At 37.0% G+C, this 20,871-nt stretch overlaps 1 protein-coding gene and 1 pseudogene across 4 annotated transcripts in view; both read left to right on the top strand.

The window, feature by feature from the left end:
* The window catches only part of SLC44A5 (solute carrier family 44 member 5), a 521,479-nt gene that overhangs the window by 69,900 nt on the left and 430,708 nt on the right, over nt 1-20,871 (top strand). Inside the window, exon 2 of one of the 4 annotated variants that reach the window (XM_049875595.1) lies at nt 6,637-6,718. The exons of the other annotated variants lie outside the window; for them this stretch is intronic. Coding sequence (XP_049731552.1) covers nt 6,706-6,718 — 13 coding nt within the window. The 5' untranslated portion in view covers nt 6,637-6,705. The remainder of the gene's footprint in view (nt 1-6,636; nt 6,719-20,871) is intronic. 4 annotated transcript variants of the gene reach the window in all.
* LOC126074137 (uncharacterized) lies at nt 10,313-10,425 on the top strand (annotated as a pseudogene).

Raw genomic sequence — 20,871 nt, 5'->3', positions numbered from 1 at the left:
ATACTCTTTTGAGCGGTTCACATGGCAAGTTCATTTTCATCTTCCAAATCTCTAGCCTTAATGTTATCTTCCTAGAGAGGTTTCCCCCAACTAAACTCCATTATTCTCTTTGTCTTGTGGATACTCTTCTCACCTTGTAATTACATGGATTGTCCTTTGTGAACCCATTTACTATCTATCTGTTGCCCTCACTTGACTGTGAGTTCCTTAAGGTCAATAATTAAAATACACCTTTTTTTTTGTCAGTACTAACTACCCTATGCTTAGCACAATACTTGACATATTACATAAAAACAAAACAAAACCTGTTGCCAGTGAGTGGATTCTGGCTTATAGTGACCCTATAAAACAAAAAAACAAACCCACTGCCATCTAGTCAATTCTGACTTATAGCGAACTTATAAGACAGAGTAGAACTGCCCCCATAGGGTTTCCAAGGAGTGTCTGGTGGATTCAAACTGCCGACCTTTTGATTAGCAGCCGTAGCTCTTAACCACTACACCACCAGTGTTTATAGTGACCCTATAGGCACTCCATAAATGTTAGTTGAATGAATGAATAAATGAGAAAGGGCACAGGTGTGGGGAGTGGGATTAAGTTATCCAACAGAAAGTGACAGAGGTACTTTCTGTATACTGTATTAGTTTCCTAGGGATGGAATAAGAAATTACCACAAAATGAGTGGCTTAAACAGCAGAAATTTATTCTCCCACAGTTCTGGAGGCCAGACATCTGAAATCAGGGTGTCAGCAAGGTTGATTCCTTTGGATGCTTTGAGGGAGAATCTGTTCTATATCACTCTCCTAGTTGCTGGTGGTTGCTGGCAATCCCTGGTGTTCTTTGGCTTGTAGCCACATCTGCCTCTGTTGCCACGTATCATTCTCCCTGTGTATCTTTGCCTTCTCTTTTTATAAGGACAGCAGTTACTGGATTAAGGCCCACCCTAATTCAGTATGATTTTATCTTAACTAATTAAATCTGCAAAGACTCTATTTCCAAATAAGGTCACATTCTGAGGTGCTGAATGGACTTGAATCCTGGGAAGACACAATTCAACCCAGTACATATACTCATAAGAAGGAAAAGCGTGGTGGTGGAGAGTTTTCAGTTAAAGTAATATTTGAAGATGGTCAGCAAATAGGGCAGGTCAATTGTGAATTTGGGATCAAGTTTCTTCTCAGTGGGAAGGAAAGGTAGAGTTTGGCAAGAAAAACATACAGCCCTAGTCAGTATTTTACTAGGCAGGTATTCAAGATTGGAACTCAGTCACAGGGACAAGGCCAGCATTTAGGGTATAGTTACTCAAATTGGGTATAAGATGGGAATTTAATTAAGGAATCAGGATAAAACTTCTGCATACAAAATCAGAGCTTAAGAAAAAAAAAAAAAAAAAAGAGCAAGTTTACCTAGATGTCATTTCTAGAGAATTTATCTAGATTTTTTAAAATCTCATCTGTCTAGTATCAGGATTAATTCTAGAAACCAGCTGAGGACCGAGATTACAGCCATAGTTTTTGGGAAAGGAAGGATGCAAAGGGTGGAGAACTAGGCAGATCCTGACATACCCTAAACTATGTTATAGAAACACTAATGGATTTATGGTTTGCATTTTTAATTAATATTTTATCCTATCTGCTTTGACATGACATGTCTGTTGTCAAATCATGTCCTGTCCTCTTGTTTGGGTTTCTCTGTGTGCAAAGTGAGGACCTTGGACCAGATATGACCACCAAGGTTCTTTTCAGCTCTCAATATCTGTGCCACAATTTCCAGGTTTCAAATTATTTTTCAGTGTATGCATTTGATGTTGGCCATTTCTTGATTATTTCACTGGAAAACCATCTTCACAGTCATAAGAAATGTTTTTCATATTCAGTGAGTCCTTGTTAGCCCCTTTCAGAGTGGTACTTCTTGACTTAACTGCTTGACTTGAAAAAACAGTGTATTTCGAGGCCTTAGTCCTTAATTTTCTAACTACAGCCTGACCTTCAGAAATAAAGAATTTGAATGATATTTAGTGGCAAAATTTCCTAAATTATTTAATATAGTGGTTGCTTAATAGTAAACATATAAAATTAAAAAAAATCATTAAATTCCAGAAAGTTAACATCCACAGTGTTTTTTTCACTAAGATTGATAAATCCATTCTCTGAAGATTTCATTTTGATTCTTGTCTGACCACAAATTTGAACTAGTGCAGTAGAGGGAAACTGGTTCCTAAATTACAGGATTAACTAAATCTTCCTTATTCTCCACTGTCTGACAGAACATGACAAAAATGAGAATTAGCCTGCAAAAAACCAGAGGTATATTAACAAGATTCCTAGGTAGGAGTTTGAAATTTTTTGGGACTGATTAGGTAGCATTAGAATAAGCCAGAGCTAATCTTGGATTATAATTAGAAGTCTGAAGCAAGACATAGAAGCATGAAACAAAATTTTACAAAGTAGAAAAATGGTTAAGTGGAACAATATGAAATGTCAGCTCTGGGCTTCTCCACTTGTAACACTGAAAATTTAAAACTAAAGAATAATACAATAAATTTAAAAACAGATTTCAAAATACTTTGTTACAAAGAATTTAGACATAATTATATGAAATAAAAATATAAATCAGAGATGAACTTCTAGAAAAAGAATGGCTACATCAACTAATAAATGCGGAAGGAATAATAGAGGTAGGCAAATCACTATTTTGTAACCATTATGAAAATAATTGGTTTAGAAAAATAATCAATGATGTGAAAAGTTTGGAGGGGAACAGGTTATTTATATATTATCAAAGTATCTCCTCAGAGATTCATTATTAATTACAAAGGGAAAAATGGTAAACTTTACACTAGAGAAACCTGACAGGCAACATCTTATTGAATGATCAAAGTTGACACCAACAATAATGATATAAACTGAGATGTGATTCTAGATGTGATGCACTGAGGAAGTCACATCACCCAAACAGTAATGATGCTGGAAATGCAGGACCTAAATATAATCATGTGAAAACATCAGATTGACCCAAATTGAGAAATATTCAAAATAAATGGCCTGGTACTTTAAAAAATTTCAATGTCCTTAAAAACAAAGACAGGGTGAAGAACTGTTCCAGACTGAAGGAGACTAAGGAGACATACCAACAGCATGAAATATGTGGTCCTGGATGTAGATCAGGAAAAAAAAGGTCTCTACAACAGACATTACAGGGACAATTGGGGAAAAATTAATACAGACTATCTTAAATAATATTATTGTATAAATGCTAAATTCTTGAATTTGATAAATGTACTGTGGTTATATGAGACAATGTCCTTGTTCTTAGGAAATACATGCTGACGTATTTAGATATGAAGGGGCACAATGTCTGCAAATAGCTCTCAAATGGTTGTGTGTGTGTGTAAAAAGAGAGAAATCAAATGGCAAAATGTTAACAATTGGGTATCTGATTGAAGGGTATACAACAGTTCTTTGTTCTATTCTTGCAAAGCTTCTGTAAGCTTGAAATTATTTCAACATAAAAAGTTAAAAAAACGTAAGAGTGATTATTAATCGCCTGCTTGAGGAAAGGTGTAATCTTCTGCCTGAGTCACTCATTGCTGAATCAAGAGCATTTGACAGTGTCAAAATGAAGCTGTGAATTCCAGGAGATAGAACCTATGGCGGAGTTGGTAGATAAACTTGCAGTGTCATTTATCAGTATAATTTAGAAATCAAGATAAAACCCAAAACCAAACCCACTGTTGTTGAGTCAATTTCACTTAGTAATTCTCCCAGAATACTGTTACATTATATTGGTAATTCAGTTCATTTTACAAACATTAATGGGGCTCCTATTATAAGTCAGGGACTTAGCTAGATGCAAAGTATTTCTCCGGTTTTGGGATAAAGCAATGACTGAATCTCTTACCTTCAAGTTACTGACAATTGGGGAGGGGGGATAGCTATAAAAACAAATTATAATGTGCTGCAGTAAAAGTAAACATAGAGGAAAAATCAGTGGAGCATACGATAATTAATACTATATGGGGAGGGGAGTTGTTAGTTGCTATCGAGCCAATTTCAATTCATGGTGACCCCATATGTGCAGAGTAGATGGCTCCATAGAGTTCTCAAGGCTGTGGCCTTTTGGAAGCAGATGGCTACCGCTTATCTTTCTAGGCAGCTCTGAGTTGTTCAAATTGCCAACCTTGCTGCTAGTAGTTGAGCACTTAAGTTTTTGTGCCACGGACTTCTAATTTGGTATTACTGAAGGGTAATATAGTGTTTTGATTTTTATTGGCTTGTAACAGCAACAAAAATATATTTTTAATTTAGTTATGAATATTTATAAAAATACTAAAATAGTATAAAATCATTAACACTGGAGAATATACAAGGCAAATTGATCATTGACAAACTGCTTTTATTTTGTATGACGTGACATCTCATTATAGGGGTGATTTCCCCTTCAATCTTTGTAGCTATTGCAGTTTTGTCGAACTTGAATAATTTCTGGGTCCTTTCTTAAAGAAAAAAATTCCCACAATTCCCAAGAGTGACATCTTCAGATGCTTAAGAGTTGGTAGATCCCAGTTTGAGAAACACAGAGTTAAGGAATCAAAGTCTTATTTTATGAAAGAAAGTGTCATAAAATGTTTTGTCTTTATGTTGATTCCAACTCATCGTGACCCTGTAAGGATAGAGTAGAACTGCTCCATAGAGTTTCCAAGGCTATAATCTTTACGGAAGCAGACTGCCACATCTTTTTTCCACAGAGCGACTGGTGGGTTTGAACTGCAGACCTTTTGGTTAGCAGCTGAGCACTTAACCACTGTGCTACCAGGGCTCCTTTGTCTTTATATTTGGAAAAATTATTTTAGATTATCAAAATAAAGACAAAACAAGTAACCAAAAGCCAAACATCAAACAATAAAAAATATTTGCAATCTCTATACCTATATCTCTAATCATCTATCCATCCATCCATCCATCCGTCCATCCGTCCATCCAATCATCCATCTATCATCTATCTATCTATCTATCTATCTGTCTATCTATCTGTCTATCTGTCTATCTATCTGTCTGTCTATCTATCTGTCTATCTATCTGTCTATCTATCTGTCTATCTGTCTCTCTATCTGTCTCTCTATCTATCTCTCTATCACCTATCTATCTATCTATCTATCTATCTATCTATCTATCTATCTATCTATCTATCTATCTATCTATCTATCTATCTATCTATCTATCTATCTATCTATCTATCTATCTATCATCTCTCTCTCTCTCTCTCTATCTATCATCTATCTATCTATATGGAAACCCTGGTGACATAGTGGTTAAGTGCCACAGCTGCTAACCAAAATGTTGGCAGTTCGAATCCACCAGGTGCTCCTTGGAAACTCTGTGGGGGCAGTTCTACTCTGTCCTATAGGGTTGCTATGAGTTGGAATTGACTCAAAGGCAGTGGGTTTTATACATACAATATATATATATGTATACACATATGTAATAAACTTTATACAAATAAACTTTACACAAATTTATAAGCAGTATACTTAGACACCAATAAGTACATGGGAAATAGAAGTTGTTAATAAGTATTGAAAATGTTCACTTTCAGTGATAACTGAATCAATTTAAAATGAGATACATATTTTGGACTATCAAATTAGTGGATGTTTTAAAAATGGTAGCTTTTGTTGAGATTTTTAATAATAGAAAGTATAAGCAACCTAAATATCTATCAGTGTAAAAATAGTTAAGTAAACTATGCATTAACATGATGCATTAAAATGATGTTTTTGAAGAATTTTAAATAATAGAAATGCTTATACTATCATGCTAAATTAAAAAAGTAGTGTACAAGAGTATAGTTTCAACCATGTTAAAATATACATAGAAGATATCAAGAATTATAGTATGTAAGGAAGATGTGAGAAATAGATGAAGCTTGGTGGAAGGCATATGGGAACTCTCTCTACTATTTTTATAACTATTCTGTAAGTCTAAAATTATTTCAAAATAAAAAGTTAAAAAACATACATAAATAAAGGATCAGAAGAACATATACCAAAATGTTAGCAGTCATTGCCTCTACATGGAAAATTAAGCCACATTTTTCCTTCTTTTTAAAAATGCTTTGCTGTTAAAGAAATTTTACAATGTGTTGTATAATCATTAAAAAGGAATCCTTCATTCTATATGAAAGCAGAAAAAAATGCTAAGCTCAAAATTAAAATGCCATCTGCCACAATCAATTTGATCAGTGTATCAACACAACATAATATCATGAATGTGAGTACAGAACAAAGGGTGTGTGTGGGTGGAAGATAAGATAGATCAACTGGTTTGGAAAGCAGTTTACAGTTGGAATGTAAAGTATGAGAGTAGGATAAAGAATAAACCTAAGGACTGATATAGGTTTAGAAACCTGTGGCATTGAAAAAATTTTATTTTTGTAGTAGAAACAAGAAAGCAGTTTTCTTGTTAAGAGAGTATATATCTGGAGTAATACATGTGTTAGAAGAGAATTAGGCTAATTCCCTAAGTTTTTAGGGTATGTGGGCTTGGAGGTTGTGGGAATATTCCCCAAAAGTTAGTTTTTAATAAGTTAGAATCATTTGTTTTAGATAACCATCTTCATACTTGTTTTTTATCACAGACACCTTTTTAAGCAACTCTACTTTGCGGTGATTCAGGCCTTCCTCTGAAGATACAGCTTCTTATCTTAATGAGTGACGAAGGTAATCATCTACTAGCATAAAGTCCCTCTTGATCTGAACTTTTGTGTAAAATATTCAATTATAAATAAGGGCACAGAGAAAAGTGGATATACACTATGTTGTCTTTAGGAACTGCCCCTGGAAAAACCTCAGCATGTTACATTTGTGGTTCTCGATCTTTTTCCTTCCCAAGACTCCTGAGATGCATGATTAAAAAAACAAAAAAACAACCCATTGCTGTTGAGTGGATTCTGACTCATAGTGACCCCTATAGGACAGAGTAGAACTGCCCCATAGAGTTTCCAAGTACCGGCTGGTGGATTCAAACTGCCAGCCTTTTGGCTAGCAGCTGAACTCTTAACCACTGTACCACCAAAACTCCGAGATGCACTACGATACCCTTTCTTCTATAAATGAGAGCTCCCATAGCAGTGATTCTTGGGGAGATGTGAGAAACGGGCTGTGTAGTTTGTAAAAGCACATCCCCACTGTTCTCAAGTCAATTTGGAAACTGTTTGCTTTCTCCTGTATCCCTCCACCTTAAGAGTCATTGCTAGAACTATAATTTTTTAGTTTTAACATTTTATCTTAGAGGATTATTGTTTTTCAGCCCCTTTTTCATATTGGGACAGAGCCAGAACTTGTTCCTCAGCTCAGAAGTTGTTCCTTAGAGAAGGAACATGGGGCTTTACTTCAAACTTTGCCCCTGAGTCAAACTGATTGAGTTGTTAGTTGCTTGGAATTGCCCATGCTAGCTTAACAGTTCCATATTATTTATATTGGCCTCCATAAATAGATTTTAAGCCCCTCGAAGGCATAGACCAGGCCTGATCCATCTTTTCACCCTTTTCCAGCTTAGCCTTAATGTTTGAGCAGGTAATTACTTAGTAAATGTTTATTGAATATGAATACCATTTTCCTGAGGGCAAATTTTATTCTTTCATGAAGGAAAATATATCCCTTGCTACAAAAAAAAAAAAAAAAAAAAAGTAAAGCGTGGCTTAAGTGCAAATTAAAATGGAAAGTACAGAATGTATAGCTTAAAGCTAAGCAACAACTTTGGTCTTCCACTGAGTATTTTAATAAGATTAAAAGTGTTATTTAAAATTGGATCTAGGCGTCTGTCTGGCAAGACTCTTAAAAGAGTCTTAGAAATATGTAAATTCTAAGTAATATGTAAATTCCTAAGAAATTCTTAGGAATATGTAAAATCTACATATGCTCCTGAAGGCTCCAAATACATTGTATTGTGTGGGCAGTCCCTGGCAGGAACACCGGATCCTATGAAAGTGGTACACAGGATTCTGGGTCCAGAACCTCTGTTCTTCTAGTACGGTAATCAGTTTGTTCCTCTATTGTACAAGTATGAAACACTGGAGACTGATTGATTTACAGAGGCATTTTCTTTTATGCAAATATACAATTTTATTAATGTGCTTATGCCTGGGGCAAATTATTTTAGTTTTTTATGCCGTTTTTTCATCTGTAAAAGAGAATAAAAACAATAACAATTACCTCATATGACTGAGGTAAGGGTTAAATTGGCCCAGTGCTAACAAGTAATATGCATATACTTAATAAATGGTGGTTTTTGTTATTCACAAATTCAGATTCAGAATTATGCTACACATGGTTGCTACGTGTATCTGAAATGGAATTACTAGTGCCATGTTAAACTTCAACTGCTCTGTAGTTTAAATGGGCTTATGTGAGATGAGAGGGAAGAGTTGTGACCATATCTAACATTGCTTTACGGGAAAGTACTTTCTAACAGTTATAAAACTGGCATGCTTGTGGAGTTTGGCAACCAAAACACACATGTAAGTTGGGTGTTAGCCCTTTTCCACGTCTCTCGTTTAATATTTATCTCTCTTTTCTGAGTATTGGCTATCAGGCAACCTAGAAGAGACATCATTACTCTCACCAACTGAAAGAAACCATTTCTTTCCCTATAGCATCCACTTTTTTTTTTTTAGGTCCAGCAATTAATTCTTCTGTTGGCCTCCACTTAATATCAAGTAGCTTGTATGACTTTGACCTTAAGTTAATTAATTACTTTATAGGCTTTATAAATTAGACTCCTTGGGCTCCAGTCATTACTCAGTTTAGTCTGAAACAACATTTTATTTTTTAATCCTATTTTCTTTTTGCAGTTTTTACAATGCAATAATGAAAACATCAACCTGACTAGAAATCTGTAACAAAAAATTCATAAAAAATAGCATAGATCTTGACAAAAACTTTATCCATTCAGAGGTCGACACTTGTGTACTTGTTAGAGTAGAACAGAGAAGCTGGCACCACCGTCAGCATCTCCACTAAACGTAGAAAATCTTCTGTAAACGTGCGACTACCTGTGAAACTGCTAAGTGTTATGATAAGGGAACCTCATCAAGATCAGTGACCAGGAATTACTTGCAGGATTTGCGAGAATAAAAACATAAAGCAAATGTCTATATATATGGGCACTATGGTTTTCATTATTGGTGAGGTGAAGTCTGGCATGTGGAAAAAGTTAACTATGGGACTAGAAAAGAGATTAGGATTTTCATGCCTTGTAAGACTGATACACAATAGTAACAGTGTGACTGTGTCCTCTTGAATTTGTCAAGGGATAGAGCATTTCCGTTTTGGTGGCCACCAGGACAGGATAGCGCAGAGGCAGGAAGAGGGATGGCTGTTAGTCTTCGGAGTGGGTTCTTGGAGAAAGACCCAGATGTCTTTGTTGAGCCTGGTGCTATTGCCTGAGGTGAGCTAATACCTTCTGCGACATTTCACAAAGTACCACTGGCCGGAGCTGTGACTGGATTAGGAGCTGTGAAGGGGAACACTAGTTCCTTCATGCATTTAGCTCCAGGGCAATGTGTGGCTGCAAGGATAATAAAGGGGAGCCCCAAAGCCAGAGATAACCAAGATGGAACTTGGGAAAATGATTTAAAAAAAAAAATGATTTAGCACCAAAAATTGCCTGAGAGAGGAATAATAAATTCGATCTAAAAACTGCTTTCAATTTTTATGTTTCTAAGTTCACGTGTTAGCAACAAAGCCAACAGACATTTAAATAGGATTTTCAAGCTTCTTGTTTATACAGACTTTCTACCTTAGTTTAAATGAGTGCCTCAATTCACTCATTATTCATTTCTGCAATTGAAAGGAAGTCTTTATAGTGTTTCTTAAAGCACACTGAGGACTTATTTGTATTAACATTTTAATTCTTCTGCTAAATGCTGATGAAAACTATGCCTTATCTTTACTTTTCTGTTAGGAAATTGTCTAAAAGGTGTTTCATTGTAACGTTTAAGAACTATACCATATGTTTGTATATCTGGAAGCCAAGAAGCTTTCTATATATGTATTATATCTGTATTTATACCTACATCTATTGTCCAGTGATCACACACTCAGAAATATTGATATTATAGAAAATAGAAATTGAAATGTTTGGATGGAGTTCATATAAGATACTGCTTATATAAAAATTAAACTTACACACATACATAAAAACAAAGACTGCAATAAATGAAGGTAAAGACAGTAAAACTTTCCCCCACTCTAAGATAAACATAGCTGATCAAAGATCCATCTGTTCATTCTTGAATCTTCTATTCTACTTCTGTGATTGGTCTCACTCCTGCAACACATACACCAATGCTGGAACATTACAGAAAAAATTAGCATAGCCCCTGTGCAAAGGAGACTCACGAATTTGTAAAGTTGCCATATTTTTTGTATGGTTAAGTCCTTTGGGTTCCCATGGCACATTGTGCATACCTTAGCAGTCATCTTACTGTAATATTTGTTTACTTCTCTGTCCTTCTCATGAAATAGAATTTCTAAGGAAATAAAATTATGTTTCATTCCCAGAGTGGCTAGCTTAGTGCCTGACTTCTAAAAATCACTGAGAAAAATGAATGAATAAAAAAAATGAATTAAATTTTACTCTATGTGTAAATAATAAGTAACAATTCTTTGTACATATCATGCAATCCCAGAACTTGATTCCGAAACAGTTAATCCTTTTCTTATCTCCTCATCTTGGCATATTGATGGAAGAAATCCTATTTTAGTGTGATGCCCACATGGCCGCCTCCTGTTGATAACTAGTGGGCACAGCTCAGTTTGATGATGGACAGATGGACAAGCCTGCTGTTGTTCTTGGCTATAAGACTGTTTCTGCCTACTCTCTCAGATGCATCAAATATGCCTTCCTTCCCCTTTTCTTTTTGCATGACTGTACGTATTTGCTTCTAGCACTTGTAAACCTTAGACTGCTATAACTGCAGTGTTAGAGACAGTAAGCAGGCTCAACAAGATAGATAAGCAGGAATAGTTTGAGATATGCATGCCATTTAGCACAAAAGAAGTGGACTCCATGGAAAAGAGGCCACAAAACATTGCTATTATTAAACTGAAGAGTGATAGACCCGCCCTCTTTCTCGTTTACCATAGTGGAATTGATTGTTGTTGCAAGAAGAGAAGTAAAGTTGCAACATATTCCTGGAAGAAGTGATCCAGGTTATGGTACCAATTTGAATTGTTAAACTAGATGATTCCAGAGAAGGACATATCGACTTGATAGCAATGAGCTTTTTTTGGTACATATTGGAAGCCCTGGTGGTGTAGTGGTCAAGTGCCATGGCTGCTAACCAAAAGGTCAGCAGTTCAAATCCACCAGGTGCTCCTTGGAAACTCTATGGGGTGGTTCTACTCTGTCTTATAGGGTCACTATGAGTCGGAATAGACTCGACGGCAAAGGGCGAAGGGTACGTAAATAATAGTTGCTTTAAATTTTCAGTATAAACTACACTTCCATAGATAAGATATTGGCACGCCACTTAATTTTTTAAATCATACACAGCATTCAAAAAGCAGCTTACCATATTTTCTTTACTAGAAAAAGGGAAACAGAAGCACTTTACATATTTTTTTTTTCCTTGTAATCCTCAGAACTATACTGTAACATAAGTTTTATTATGATTATTTGGGCTCAGAGGTGTTAAATAATCTGTTATCACCATAACGCCAGGAAGTGATGAAAGTCACTTCTGACTCTTAAATTTATTCTCTACCTACTGTGTTGTATTGCTGGCATTTAGTCAGTTCTCAAGGAATTGGGGTATTTATTATGTAGATAGTAGTGTTTTATAAAATCTTTCAGTGATTACATGCTACATCTTGGATGCCAACTATAAATATTTCTGCTAAATGGGTTGAAGTCCCTGTTCCCTTTTTCAGATTAGTAAAGGGGTTGACTGAAAACATGATTCAGTCATGTGATGTAGTGGAAATGATCTCTGAATTTTTAAAGACTTTGCCAGAAAGCAGAGTGCTCCAGTGTTTCACAAATTATTCTTCAGGAATTACTGGTTTGGAAGTCAAAGTCCATCCTGGCTACACTGTTTGCCTAAAGGGTCCAGGCCTGAGCCAGCATGGTGGGGTCTGGACCAGAGCTCTTAGTTTCATTCTTATTTTGACCCCAATTCATGGAATACCAGTGTTCTCTGGAGTAACTAAGGTGGCTGAGGTTAGAATCAATCCCACCTTCGGGGGCTATCTTAGTGAGTATCAGTTGGGACTCGATTTTCCAAAGCTCATTGAGATTATTCCTATATTTACCTCAGACCCTAGAAGAACCCTAGAACTGACTGCCCTTCCATGTGGAACAGGGCAGCACAAGCCCTGAACTTCAGCTGGCTGTGTCAGCATTCCTCCCTGGCTTGGGGACATGGGGCATGCTGAAGAGTAGTAATCCTGTGTACTTTCCTCCTCCTTCCCTCAAAACTGAGTCAGGCTCACCTTCTCAGGAGGAAAGGAGAGATTACACAACCTATTGCTGGTCTCTTGTAACTAAGTCACGTAGTTGCTAAAATACAGAATAACTCTGTGAAGTAACAGAACTGCCAATTGTCGATCTTGGTTTCCTTGGGTAATGCAGACAGGGCCAGAGGCAATTTCTGACTGTGTTAGATGACGGCTTTTCCCAAAAAAGCAGCTTTAATTATAGTACATCTAAAAATGAGTGTTAATTAAGACAGAATTTTCAATTGGTTAGGTTAAATCTGACAAGTCAGTTTCATTGCAACTGACTTATGAAGGAGATTGTAATATTTGGAAACTGATTTGGAAAGTGGCTCTGGACAAATTATAATTCCAAAATGTGGGCATAATTTTCATAGTGGAGAAATCTGTCATTACATTAAAATAGATGTTTATTTCTATATCTCACCCTTTTTTCGTATTTCTTTAAATCTGCAGGTTTTCCTATAATTTAAATTTAATATGTTTAATATAATAATTTTCCATTAATGAGGGAAAACTTACCTTTAAAAAGATGATTCAGTAGTGTAAATTATTTCAGGACTGGATTTGAGCCTAGCTCCTATTAATAAAGACTATTTTCCTTTTCTTTTTCTAGGACATGAAATTAAAATAATCCATTTTGTCTATTTCCAGTCATGACACCTTTTAGGCTTAAGTAAATAAACTGAACAGAAAAATAACAGGCTAACCCTTCCTGTCTATCACTTGGCTTGAAGGTGTCATTTCCCTTTTCAGCATTATATTCATAAGCATTAATATGAAAAGTCTCTGTCAAAGGTTTGCTTTTTTGTGTGTTGATTGCTTTAGCATGGAAATTTAAATACTGAATTCCAGAAATGAACTGGAGAGGCAGTGGGCTATAATAAGAGGGTCCTGGATGAGGAGTCAGGAGGCTGGCTTCTGGTTTGTGTTCTGCCACCACATATGTGCCTGCCTGGAGAAAGTAACTTTAAATTTATTAGCAGCAGTTTTCTTTGCCCTTAGAACCAAGATGGCTAGAATAGGTTAGGATGACAAATAGATATCCCCTTTTCTGCCAGCTCTGATTAATTGGTAATGTCTTACTAGAGTGCTGTGTTGGGAATGTTGAGTGAAGCCTCTTCCAGTCCTAGTTGGAAGGAGGACTGGGGACAAGAGAGGTACCTGTTTGCCATCCTAATTAAGTATAAGAGCTGGGATTTGAATTCAGAAAGTCTAATCTAATTCCAGAGTTCATACTATTCATTGTAAAAATCTGGATAACAAAAGTTCTTGAAAACTCCGTCAGAGGTTAAAGAGTGATAGTATTTTAGAACTGGAGAGAAATATATTGTCTAGCCCAAACCAAAAACCAAACCTGTTTTGGTAGAGTCAATTCCGATTCATAGCAATCCTATAGGACAGAACAGAACTACCCCATGGAATTTCCAAAGAGTGGCTGGTAGGTTTGAACTGCCAACCTGTTGGTTAGCAGCTGAGCTAACCACTACACCATCAGAGCTCCTTGTCTAGTCCAGCGGTTCTCAAATCTGAGAATGCATCCGAATCACTGGAGAGTTAAAACTTCAGCCCCAGGGTTCTGATTCAGTAGATCCACGGTGAGACCCAAGAAATTGCATTCTAACAAGTTTCCGGATAATGCTTATTTAATGGCTAAGGCAACACACTTTGGGAATCATTGGTCTAGTCCAGTGGTTGTCACAGCTGACTGCCCATTAGTATCACTTGGGGAGCTTTTGAGAAATTCTTATGTGCCACTGCAGGAGACAGTGAAACTCTGCATTCTGCATTATTTGGTCTGGGCTAAGAATGTGTATCAGAATGGTTTTAAAACTCCTTAAGTGACTGCAATGCACCCAAAAAGTTGCTGTCTAGTTGATTCTGATTCACAGCAATCCTATAGGACAGAGTAAAACTGCCCTATCAGATTTCTTTATGGAAGCAACTGCCACACCTTTCTCCTGTAGAATGGCTGGTAGGTTGGGCTCAAACCACTGACCTTTGGGTTAGCAGCTGAGCACTTTAACCACTGTGTTACCAGGGCTTCTCACAGGGAAGTTTGAATACCATTGATCTAGTCTAACCTTCATTTTGCAATGAAACTGGGATCTCAAGAAACCAGCTACTCCGTTCTTGTTTGGCTCCTGGCATTCTGCACTTTGTTTCTTAATCAGCCACTTGGTTCTCAACCATAGAAGGGCAGGGGTGGTCTTAATCCATTTGTCACAAAATAAAGGCTTATTAAATGTCTATTGTTGAATGATTAATGTAGTAAGGAATAGAGAACAACTGAAGGCTTTTGACCAACAAAGTGACATAATGAATGCAGTGTTTTAGGGGGATTCATTATTAGGAAGGATAAGGCAGATTGGAGATAAGATCTTCCTGTTGCAGTGTTCCTGTAGGGCTGTAGTATGGAAAATATGGTAGGGACCGAAGTGTGGGCATCACCTGGAAGCTTGTTAGAAATGTACTTAGGCCCCACCCCAGACCTACTGAATCCAAGTCTGCATTTTCACAACATCCTCAGAGATCACAAAGAAGTTTGAGAAGCACAGCTACAGGATATCATATAATCGATGACTGAGTAAGTCGGCTTTTCCTCATGCGTATGCCTTGAGATACTAGTTCTTTGGATCTTAATAGATGCTCAGTGGTCAAAAGAATTGTGCAAACACCAAGGTAAACAAAGCTAAACACTTTTCTTTATAGCAGGACTTCTTATATCTTTTAATATGCTAATGTGCTTTCTTAATCCCCAAGAGAAAAGTTTGTGTAGCCGTTTCTACATTTATTGATCAGGGAAGCCAGACTGGGCCATCTTCTCATGTTCTGACTCTGTGGAGCACGTCTTAGTAAAGCTGCAATAGACCGTGTGGGTTATTAAGGATCCAGGCTTACCAGATTTTCCAGGCCTGGGCAGGAAACCACCTGACACTTCCTAACTTTAATAACCAGGGCTTGTCTGTTCAAAGGCCTAAACTTTCCATCACTGGTCCAGGTACACCGCTTCACTTCTGATTCATTTTCCTGGCTGAGTTGAATAAGGATAGAGCCACAGGATGGGCTTTGTCAGCGCTGGTCTGGGAAAAACTTCCAAGAGTTTGTTGCCGACTATGGAGCCTGACAGATTAAGGAGGAAATTCTGGAAAGTATGAAGTATACTGGTAACGTACCAAAGTTGAATTTGTGGTAGGATTGAAGTCAGAAGGTATGACTTAGAGAGTAATTACCACGTGAACAAAAAATGAATACTGAAGTTTGATTGACATTTATAAGACATAACACCTGTCATCAAATTTTTAAAGTCAAAAACAAAAATAAGCAAACAGATACTTTTGGGAACTAGGGTTGCTTTGGATTTAGGGTGGTCCAAAATGGGTTTTCTACAGTTTGTTTCCATTGATGCCACTTTTGAAAATTCATGTCCCTGTTTAATACTAAATGGTTCATTATCCCAGATTTAAAATTCAGAAAGTATTTGGTTTTAAATCAAAATTGCAGGTAAATTATCGATATTTTGCATTGTACTTCGTTTAGACTTCATATTCCTTGATATGAAGTTTCACTTTTTGTTGTTGTTGTTGTAGCAGAATACTGCTCTTATTATTAAGAAAAATAAGAATACTTTCTCAATGCTACCTTTACTTTGGGCAGTAAGCCATGTCATTTTCTTTTGTTAATAAACCCATGGAAAGTCTTTTTGATTTGGATTTGTCCCTCCAAATGCTCAAAGGTTTTCTTTATTTATTATTCCTATTTCCTGACATTTTGAAAATGTCATTTGTTGCAAGATCAAGGTAGTAATGCTATTTCTGCTTATGACATCAGTATCATTTTTCTTAGGAAAATATTCTCTGGAGCCATTAAATTTAATATTACTTTAATGGGTGAACTTGGGTATGCAAACATTTCAGATCTGATAGAATATATTTTCTGTTCATTGTAACCTTAGTTAACTGGATTTTCTATATGTACAGAAAATTTTTTGAAGAAAAGAAAACAAATTTTTAAAAATCAGAATATTTGAGGTAAAAAGGCTTTGATTTCAGAAACTTTTACAGGGGATTAGTACAATTTCAACCCACTTTATCTCTAAAATGTGCAGTTCACAGAATGCTGTCACCAGAATGATGATCCTGAGGTTTTATAAGCTGGTGAATCATCCCAGAAATATTTGATTTTTCTTATCTTACTGGATATACTAAGACAGGAAATAGACTAATTCATCGCAGGATAGAAGTTTACAACCTTTAGAAGGGAGGATGTTAAGATGCTTGATGAGTCCTATTGTTAGGCCGATAAGGGTGGGAGATGCCCTTCAGTGGAGTGGGACCTCAGGGATTGTGGTAGCTGAATGACTACCTCTCAAGAGGCAAAGGGGAAGAGCTGAGTGCTGAGAGAACACCAGATGCTGAATTTTGGACACAGCTGTGGGAACTACAAATCCTTATGGTCTATAGCGAAGAGATAATAGATGCAGCAATGGCCCCGTATGCCAAAGCTAACTTACCAATGAGCCTGGGGTTTCTAGATGATCCCATCACCTAAATCATTTTACAGTATTTTTTTTTTTTTTTATCCAATGAAACATTTATTAGACATCATTAGGTGTGGGAAACCGTGCTAGGTGCTGGAATACCAGATTAGGTGTCAGAAACCGTGCTAGGTGCTGGAATACCAGGGCAAAACAGATTAACATTGTTATTGCCATCATATTGCTTCAGACTAGTGTGGGATGCAGATAAGTAGACAAGGTAACAGTGTGCTATGTGTTTGATAGAGGAAATACAGTGAGCCATGGTAGCACATAGAAGAGGGGTACTTAATTTTACTTAAGAAGTGAGGTAAGAAGTGGCATCTACCTGAAGGATGACTAGGCATTGGCAAAGTCAAGAAGAGTTGGGGCAGGGAAGAGCATTCTGGGCAGGGGACAAAAGTGTAAGGGTCCAGAGGAAGATTATAAGGAATATTTTTGTTTAGAGCATATAGATGTTGGGATAGAAATGTAGATAGAAATGAAGGCTAGAAAAGTAAACAAGGCCCCAATATGTTGGGTTTTGCAAGCATTTAGACTTTATTCTAGACAGAATGGGAGCCATTGAAGGGTTTTCCAGCAGAGAAGTGATTAGATATGCAATTTAGGAAATGCCTCTGGTGGTACGCTGGAGAATGGATTGGATAGAAGTAATATTGGAGTCAGTGAGACTAATGGAGTCAGTGAGACTAATGGGGACATGGTTGCAAAAGTCTGTATAAGACAAGATGGTAGCCTGTATTTGACAAATGGTAGCTTTCTTAATAGCTAGAGTTTTTATATCTAACACTAGGCATTAAAGATTTTTACTCTTGCTTTTGTAAGACCCAAATATTTATACTGTTCTTTAATCCAGTACTTCCCATTTTATAATTCTTCCCGAGACCATTCTTTATTTCCTCTTCCTTATATCTTTGCAAATTGTTACATATCCCTTGCGTCCTTAACATTCACCTGAAAATGTCTTTTCTGCCTTTTCTCATTGTGGTTTCTTTTTTGAACTTAAGTAGAGAGTTAATGTTAGTAGAGAAATTATTATGATTCTAGTGAATAGATCTTGGTTTCCACAACTATGGGTAGGGTAGTCAGATTTCCTAGGAGAAAAAAATTCAGTGGTTTTCAGCACTGGAAGGAAAGAAAATAGTTTAAAGACAAATGCCTGTGTTTTCAGAGGGGAGTAGGCTTACTGCAGAGCAATCAATAGAGTAGGATTGGAAAAAACCAACATGGATGAACCCCAAAAAGAAAAAAGTAATTAAAGACACAAAAGCACATAACACATGTTAAGTTCAAAAGAGAAGCTGAGACATTTCAGAGTGAGGTTCGGAGTGTAAAAATGACAGAAAGAGCAAAGGTGGAAAATGACAAAAACATTTTACGTTAAGGCTAACTACAAGTGCTGCGATATTACAGCAATATTACATGAGACACAACAGATCAGTGAACAGTCTAGGAAGGTGTCTAATGGGTAGAAAGGGTAGCCCATTGACTGAAAAGATCTTGTAGACATTGATGAAAAAAAGCAAAATTAAATGAATTCTTTGCCTCAGTCCTCTGAAAAAGTACAGTCTTACTAAAAGGAGAAATAGATTTAAAATGAAAGAAGTAAAATTGTTCCTTGGAAATGTTGCCAATCAATAAGTGGTAAAGAAATTGAGAAATCTGAATTCTCAAATGGGGCAAGATATGTTTTCTTCCAGGATTAGAGCTGTCCAAGGCCAATAATTCATTCTTAGGTTTATAAAACCTTTAAAAATTATGTTGTTTTTGTGTATTTTGTTCCCAAATCACTGGACTGTACATTATTTTTAATGCTTTCCTGGTTCCCTTTGTGACAGGGTATGACCCATTTGTCCCTTTCCAGATAAAGTAAAGAAAAACATCAAGGGGAGGTATAAAGGTTCTAGGAAGGGAACTTCCAAATCTATTCAACTTTATTTTTCTTTATTTATTGAACTTTAGATGAAGTTTTGCAGAACAAACCAGTTTCTCATTAAACAGTTAGTACATATATTGCTTTATGACATTGGTTAACAACCCCACAACATGTCAACACTCTCCCTTCTTGAACTTGGATTCCCTATTACAAGCTTTCCTGTCCCCTCCTGCTTTCCAATCCTTGCCCCTGGGCTGGTGTGCCCCTTTACTTTTGTTTTGTTTTATGCGCCCAATTTTTGGCCGAGGGGTGAACCTCGGGAGTGACTTCATACTGAGCTAAAAGGGTGTCTGGGGGCCATACTCTCAGTTTCTCCAGTCTCTGTCAGGCCAGTAAGTCTGGTCATTTTTTGTGAGTTAGAATTTTGTTCCACATTTTTCTCCAGCTCTCTCCAGGACTGTCTATTGTGATTCCTGTCAGAGTAGTTGGTGCTGGTAGCCAGGCACCATCTAGCTGTCCTGGACTCAGTCTAGTGGAGGCCATGGTAGTTGTGGTCCATTAGTCCTTTGGACTGATCTCTCCCTTGTGTCTTTAGTTTTCTACATTATTCCTTGTTCCTGAAGGGGTAAGACCAGTGAAGTATCCTAGATGGCCACTAACAGGTTTTAAGATCCCAGATGCTACTCACCAAAGTAGAATGTAGAACATTTGCTTTAAAATGATATCATGCCATTAAGCTAGATGTTCCCTGAGACCATGGTCCCCAAAGCCCTCAGCTCAGCAATTTGGTCCCTCAGGGAGTTTGGATGTGTCTATGAAGCTTCCATGACCTTGTCTTGTAAAAGTTGTGCCGGCTTTCCCAGTATTGTGTACTGTCTTTCCCTTCACCAACGTTACCACTTATCATCTATTTAGTGTCTTTCCATCCCCACTCCTCCCCTCCCTCATAAGCACCAAAGATTGTTTCTTTTTGTATGTAAACCTTTTCACGAGTTTTTACAGTAGTGGTCTCATACAATATTTGTGCTTTTGTGACTGACTTATATCACTCAGCAGGATGCCCTCCAGATTCATCCATGTTATGAGATGCTTCACAGATTCATCATTGTTCTTTATGGTTGTATAATACTCCATTGTGTTTATGTACCATAGTTTTTTTATCCATTCATCTGTTACTGGGCATCTAGGTTGTTTCCACCTTTTTGCAATTGTGAACAATGCTGCAGTGAACATGGGTATGCATTATGTGTATTCGTGTGATGGCTCTTATTTCTCTAGGATATATTCCTAGGAGTGGGATTGCTGGATCGTATAGTATTTCTATCTTTCTAAAGAAGCACCATGCCGTTTTCCAAAATGGCTATATCATTTTGCATTCCCACCAGCAGTGCATAAGAGTTCAGATCTCCCTGAAGCCTCTCCAACATTTATTATTTCCTCTTTTTTTTTTTTTTTTTGATTCATACCAGTAATGCCTGGGTGAGATGACATCTTATTTTGGGCTTTTTAATTTTTTTTTAATTTTTATTGTGCTTTTTAAGTGAAAGCTTACAAATCAAGTCAGTCTCTCATACAAAAATTTATATACACCATGCTATATGCTCCTAGTTGCTCTCCCCCTAATGAGACAGCACATTCCTTCTCTCCACCCTGTATTCCCAGGTCCATTCAGCCAGTTTCTGTCCCCCTCTGCCTTCTCATTTCCCCTCCAGACAGGAGCTGCCCACATAGCCTCATGTGTATACTTGAGCCAAGAAGCTCACTCCTCACGAGTATCATTTTCTATCCCATAGTCCAGTCCAATCCCTGTCTGAAGAATTGGCTTTGGGAATGGTTCCAATCTTGAGCTAACAGAAGGTCTGGGAACCATGACCTCCAGGGTCCTTCTAGTCTCAGTCAGAACATTAAGTCTAGTCTTTTTGTGAGAATTTGAGGTCTGCCTCCCAATGCTCTCTTGCTCCA

This window comes from Elephas maximus, chromosome 3 (genome assembly GCF_024166365.1).
Source record: "Elephas maximus indicus isolate mEleMax1 chromosome 3, mEleMax1 primary haplotype, whole genome shotgun sequence".
In the NCBI taxonomy this organism is placed as follows: Eukaryota; Metazoa; Chordata; class Mammalia; order Proboscidea; family Elephantidae; genus Elephas; species Elephas maximus.
The sequence above is the reverse complement of the archived record's forward strand: the minus strand, read 5'-3'. Positions and strand labels throughout refer to the sequence as shown.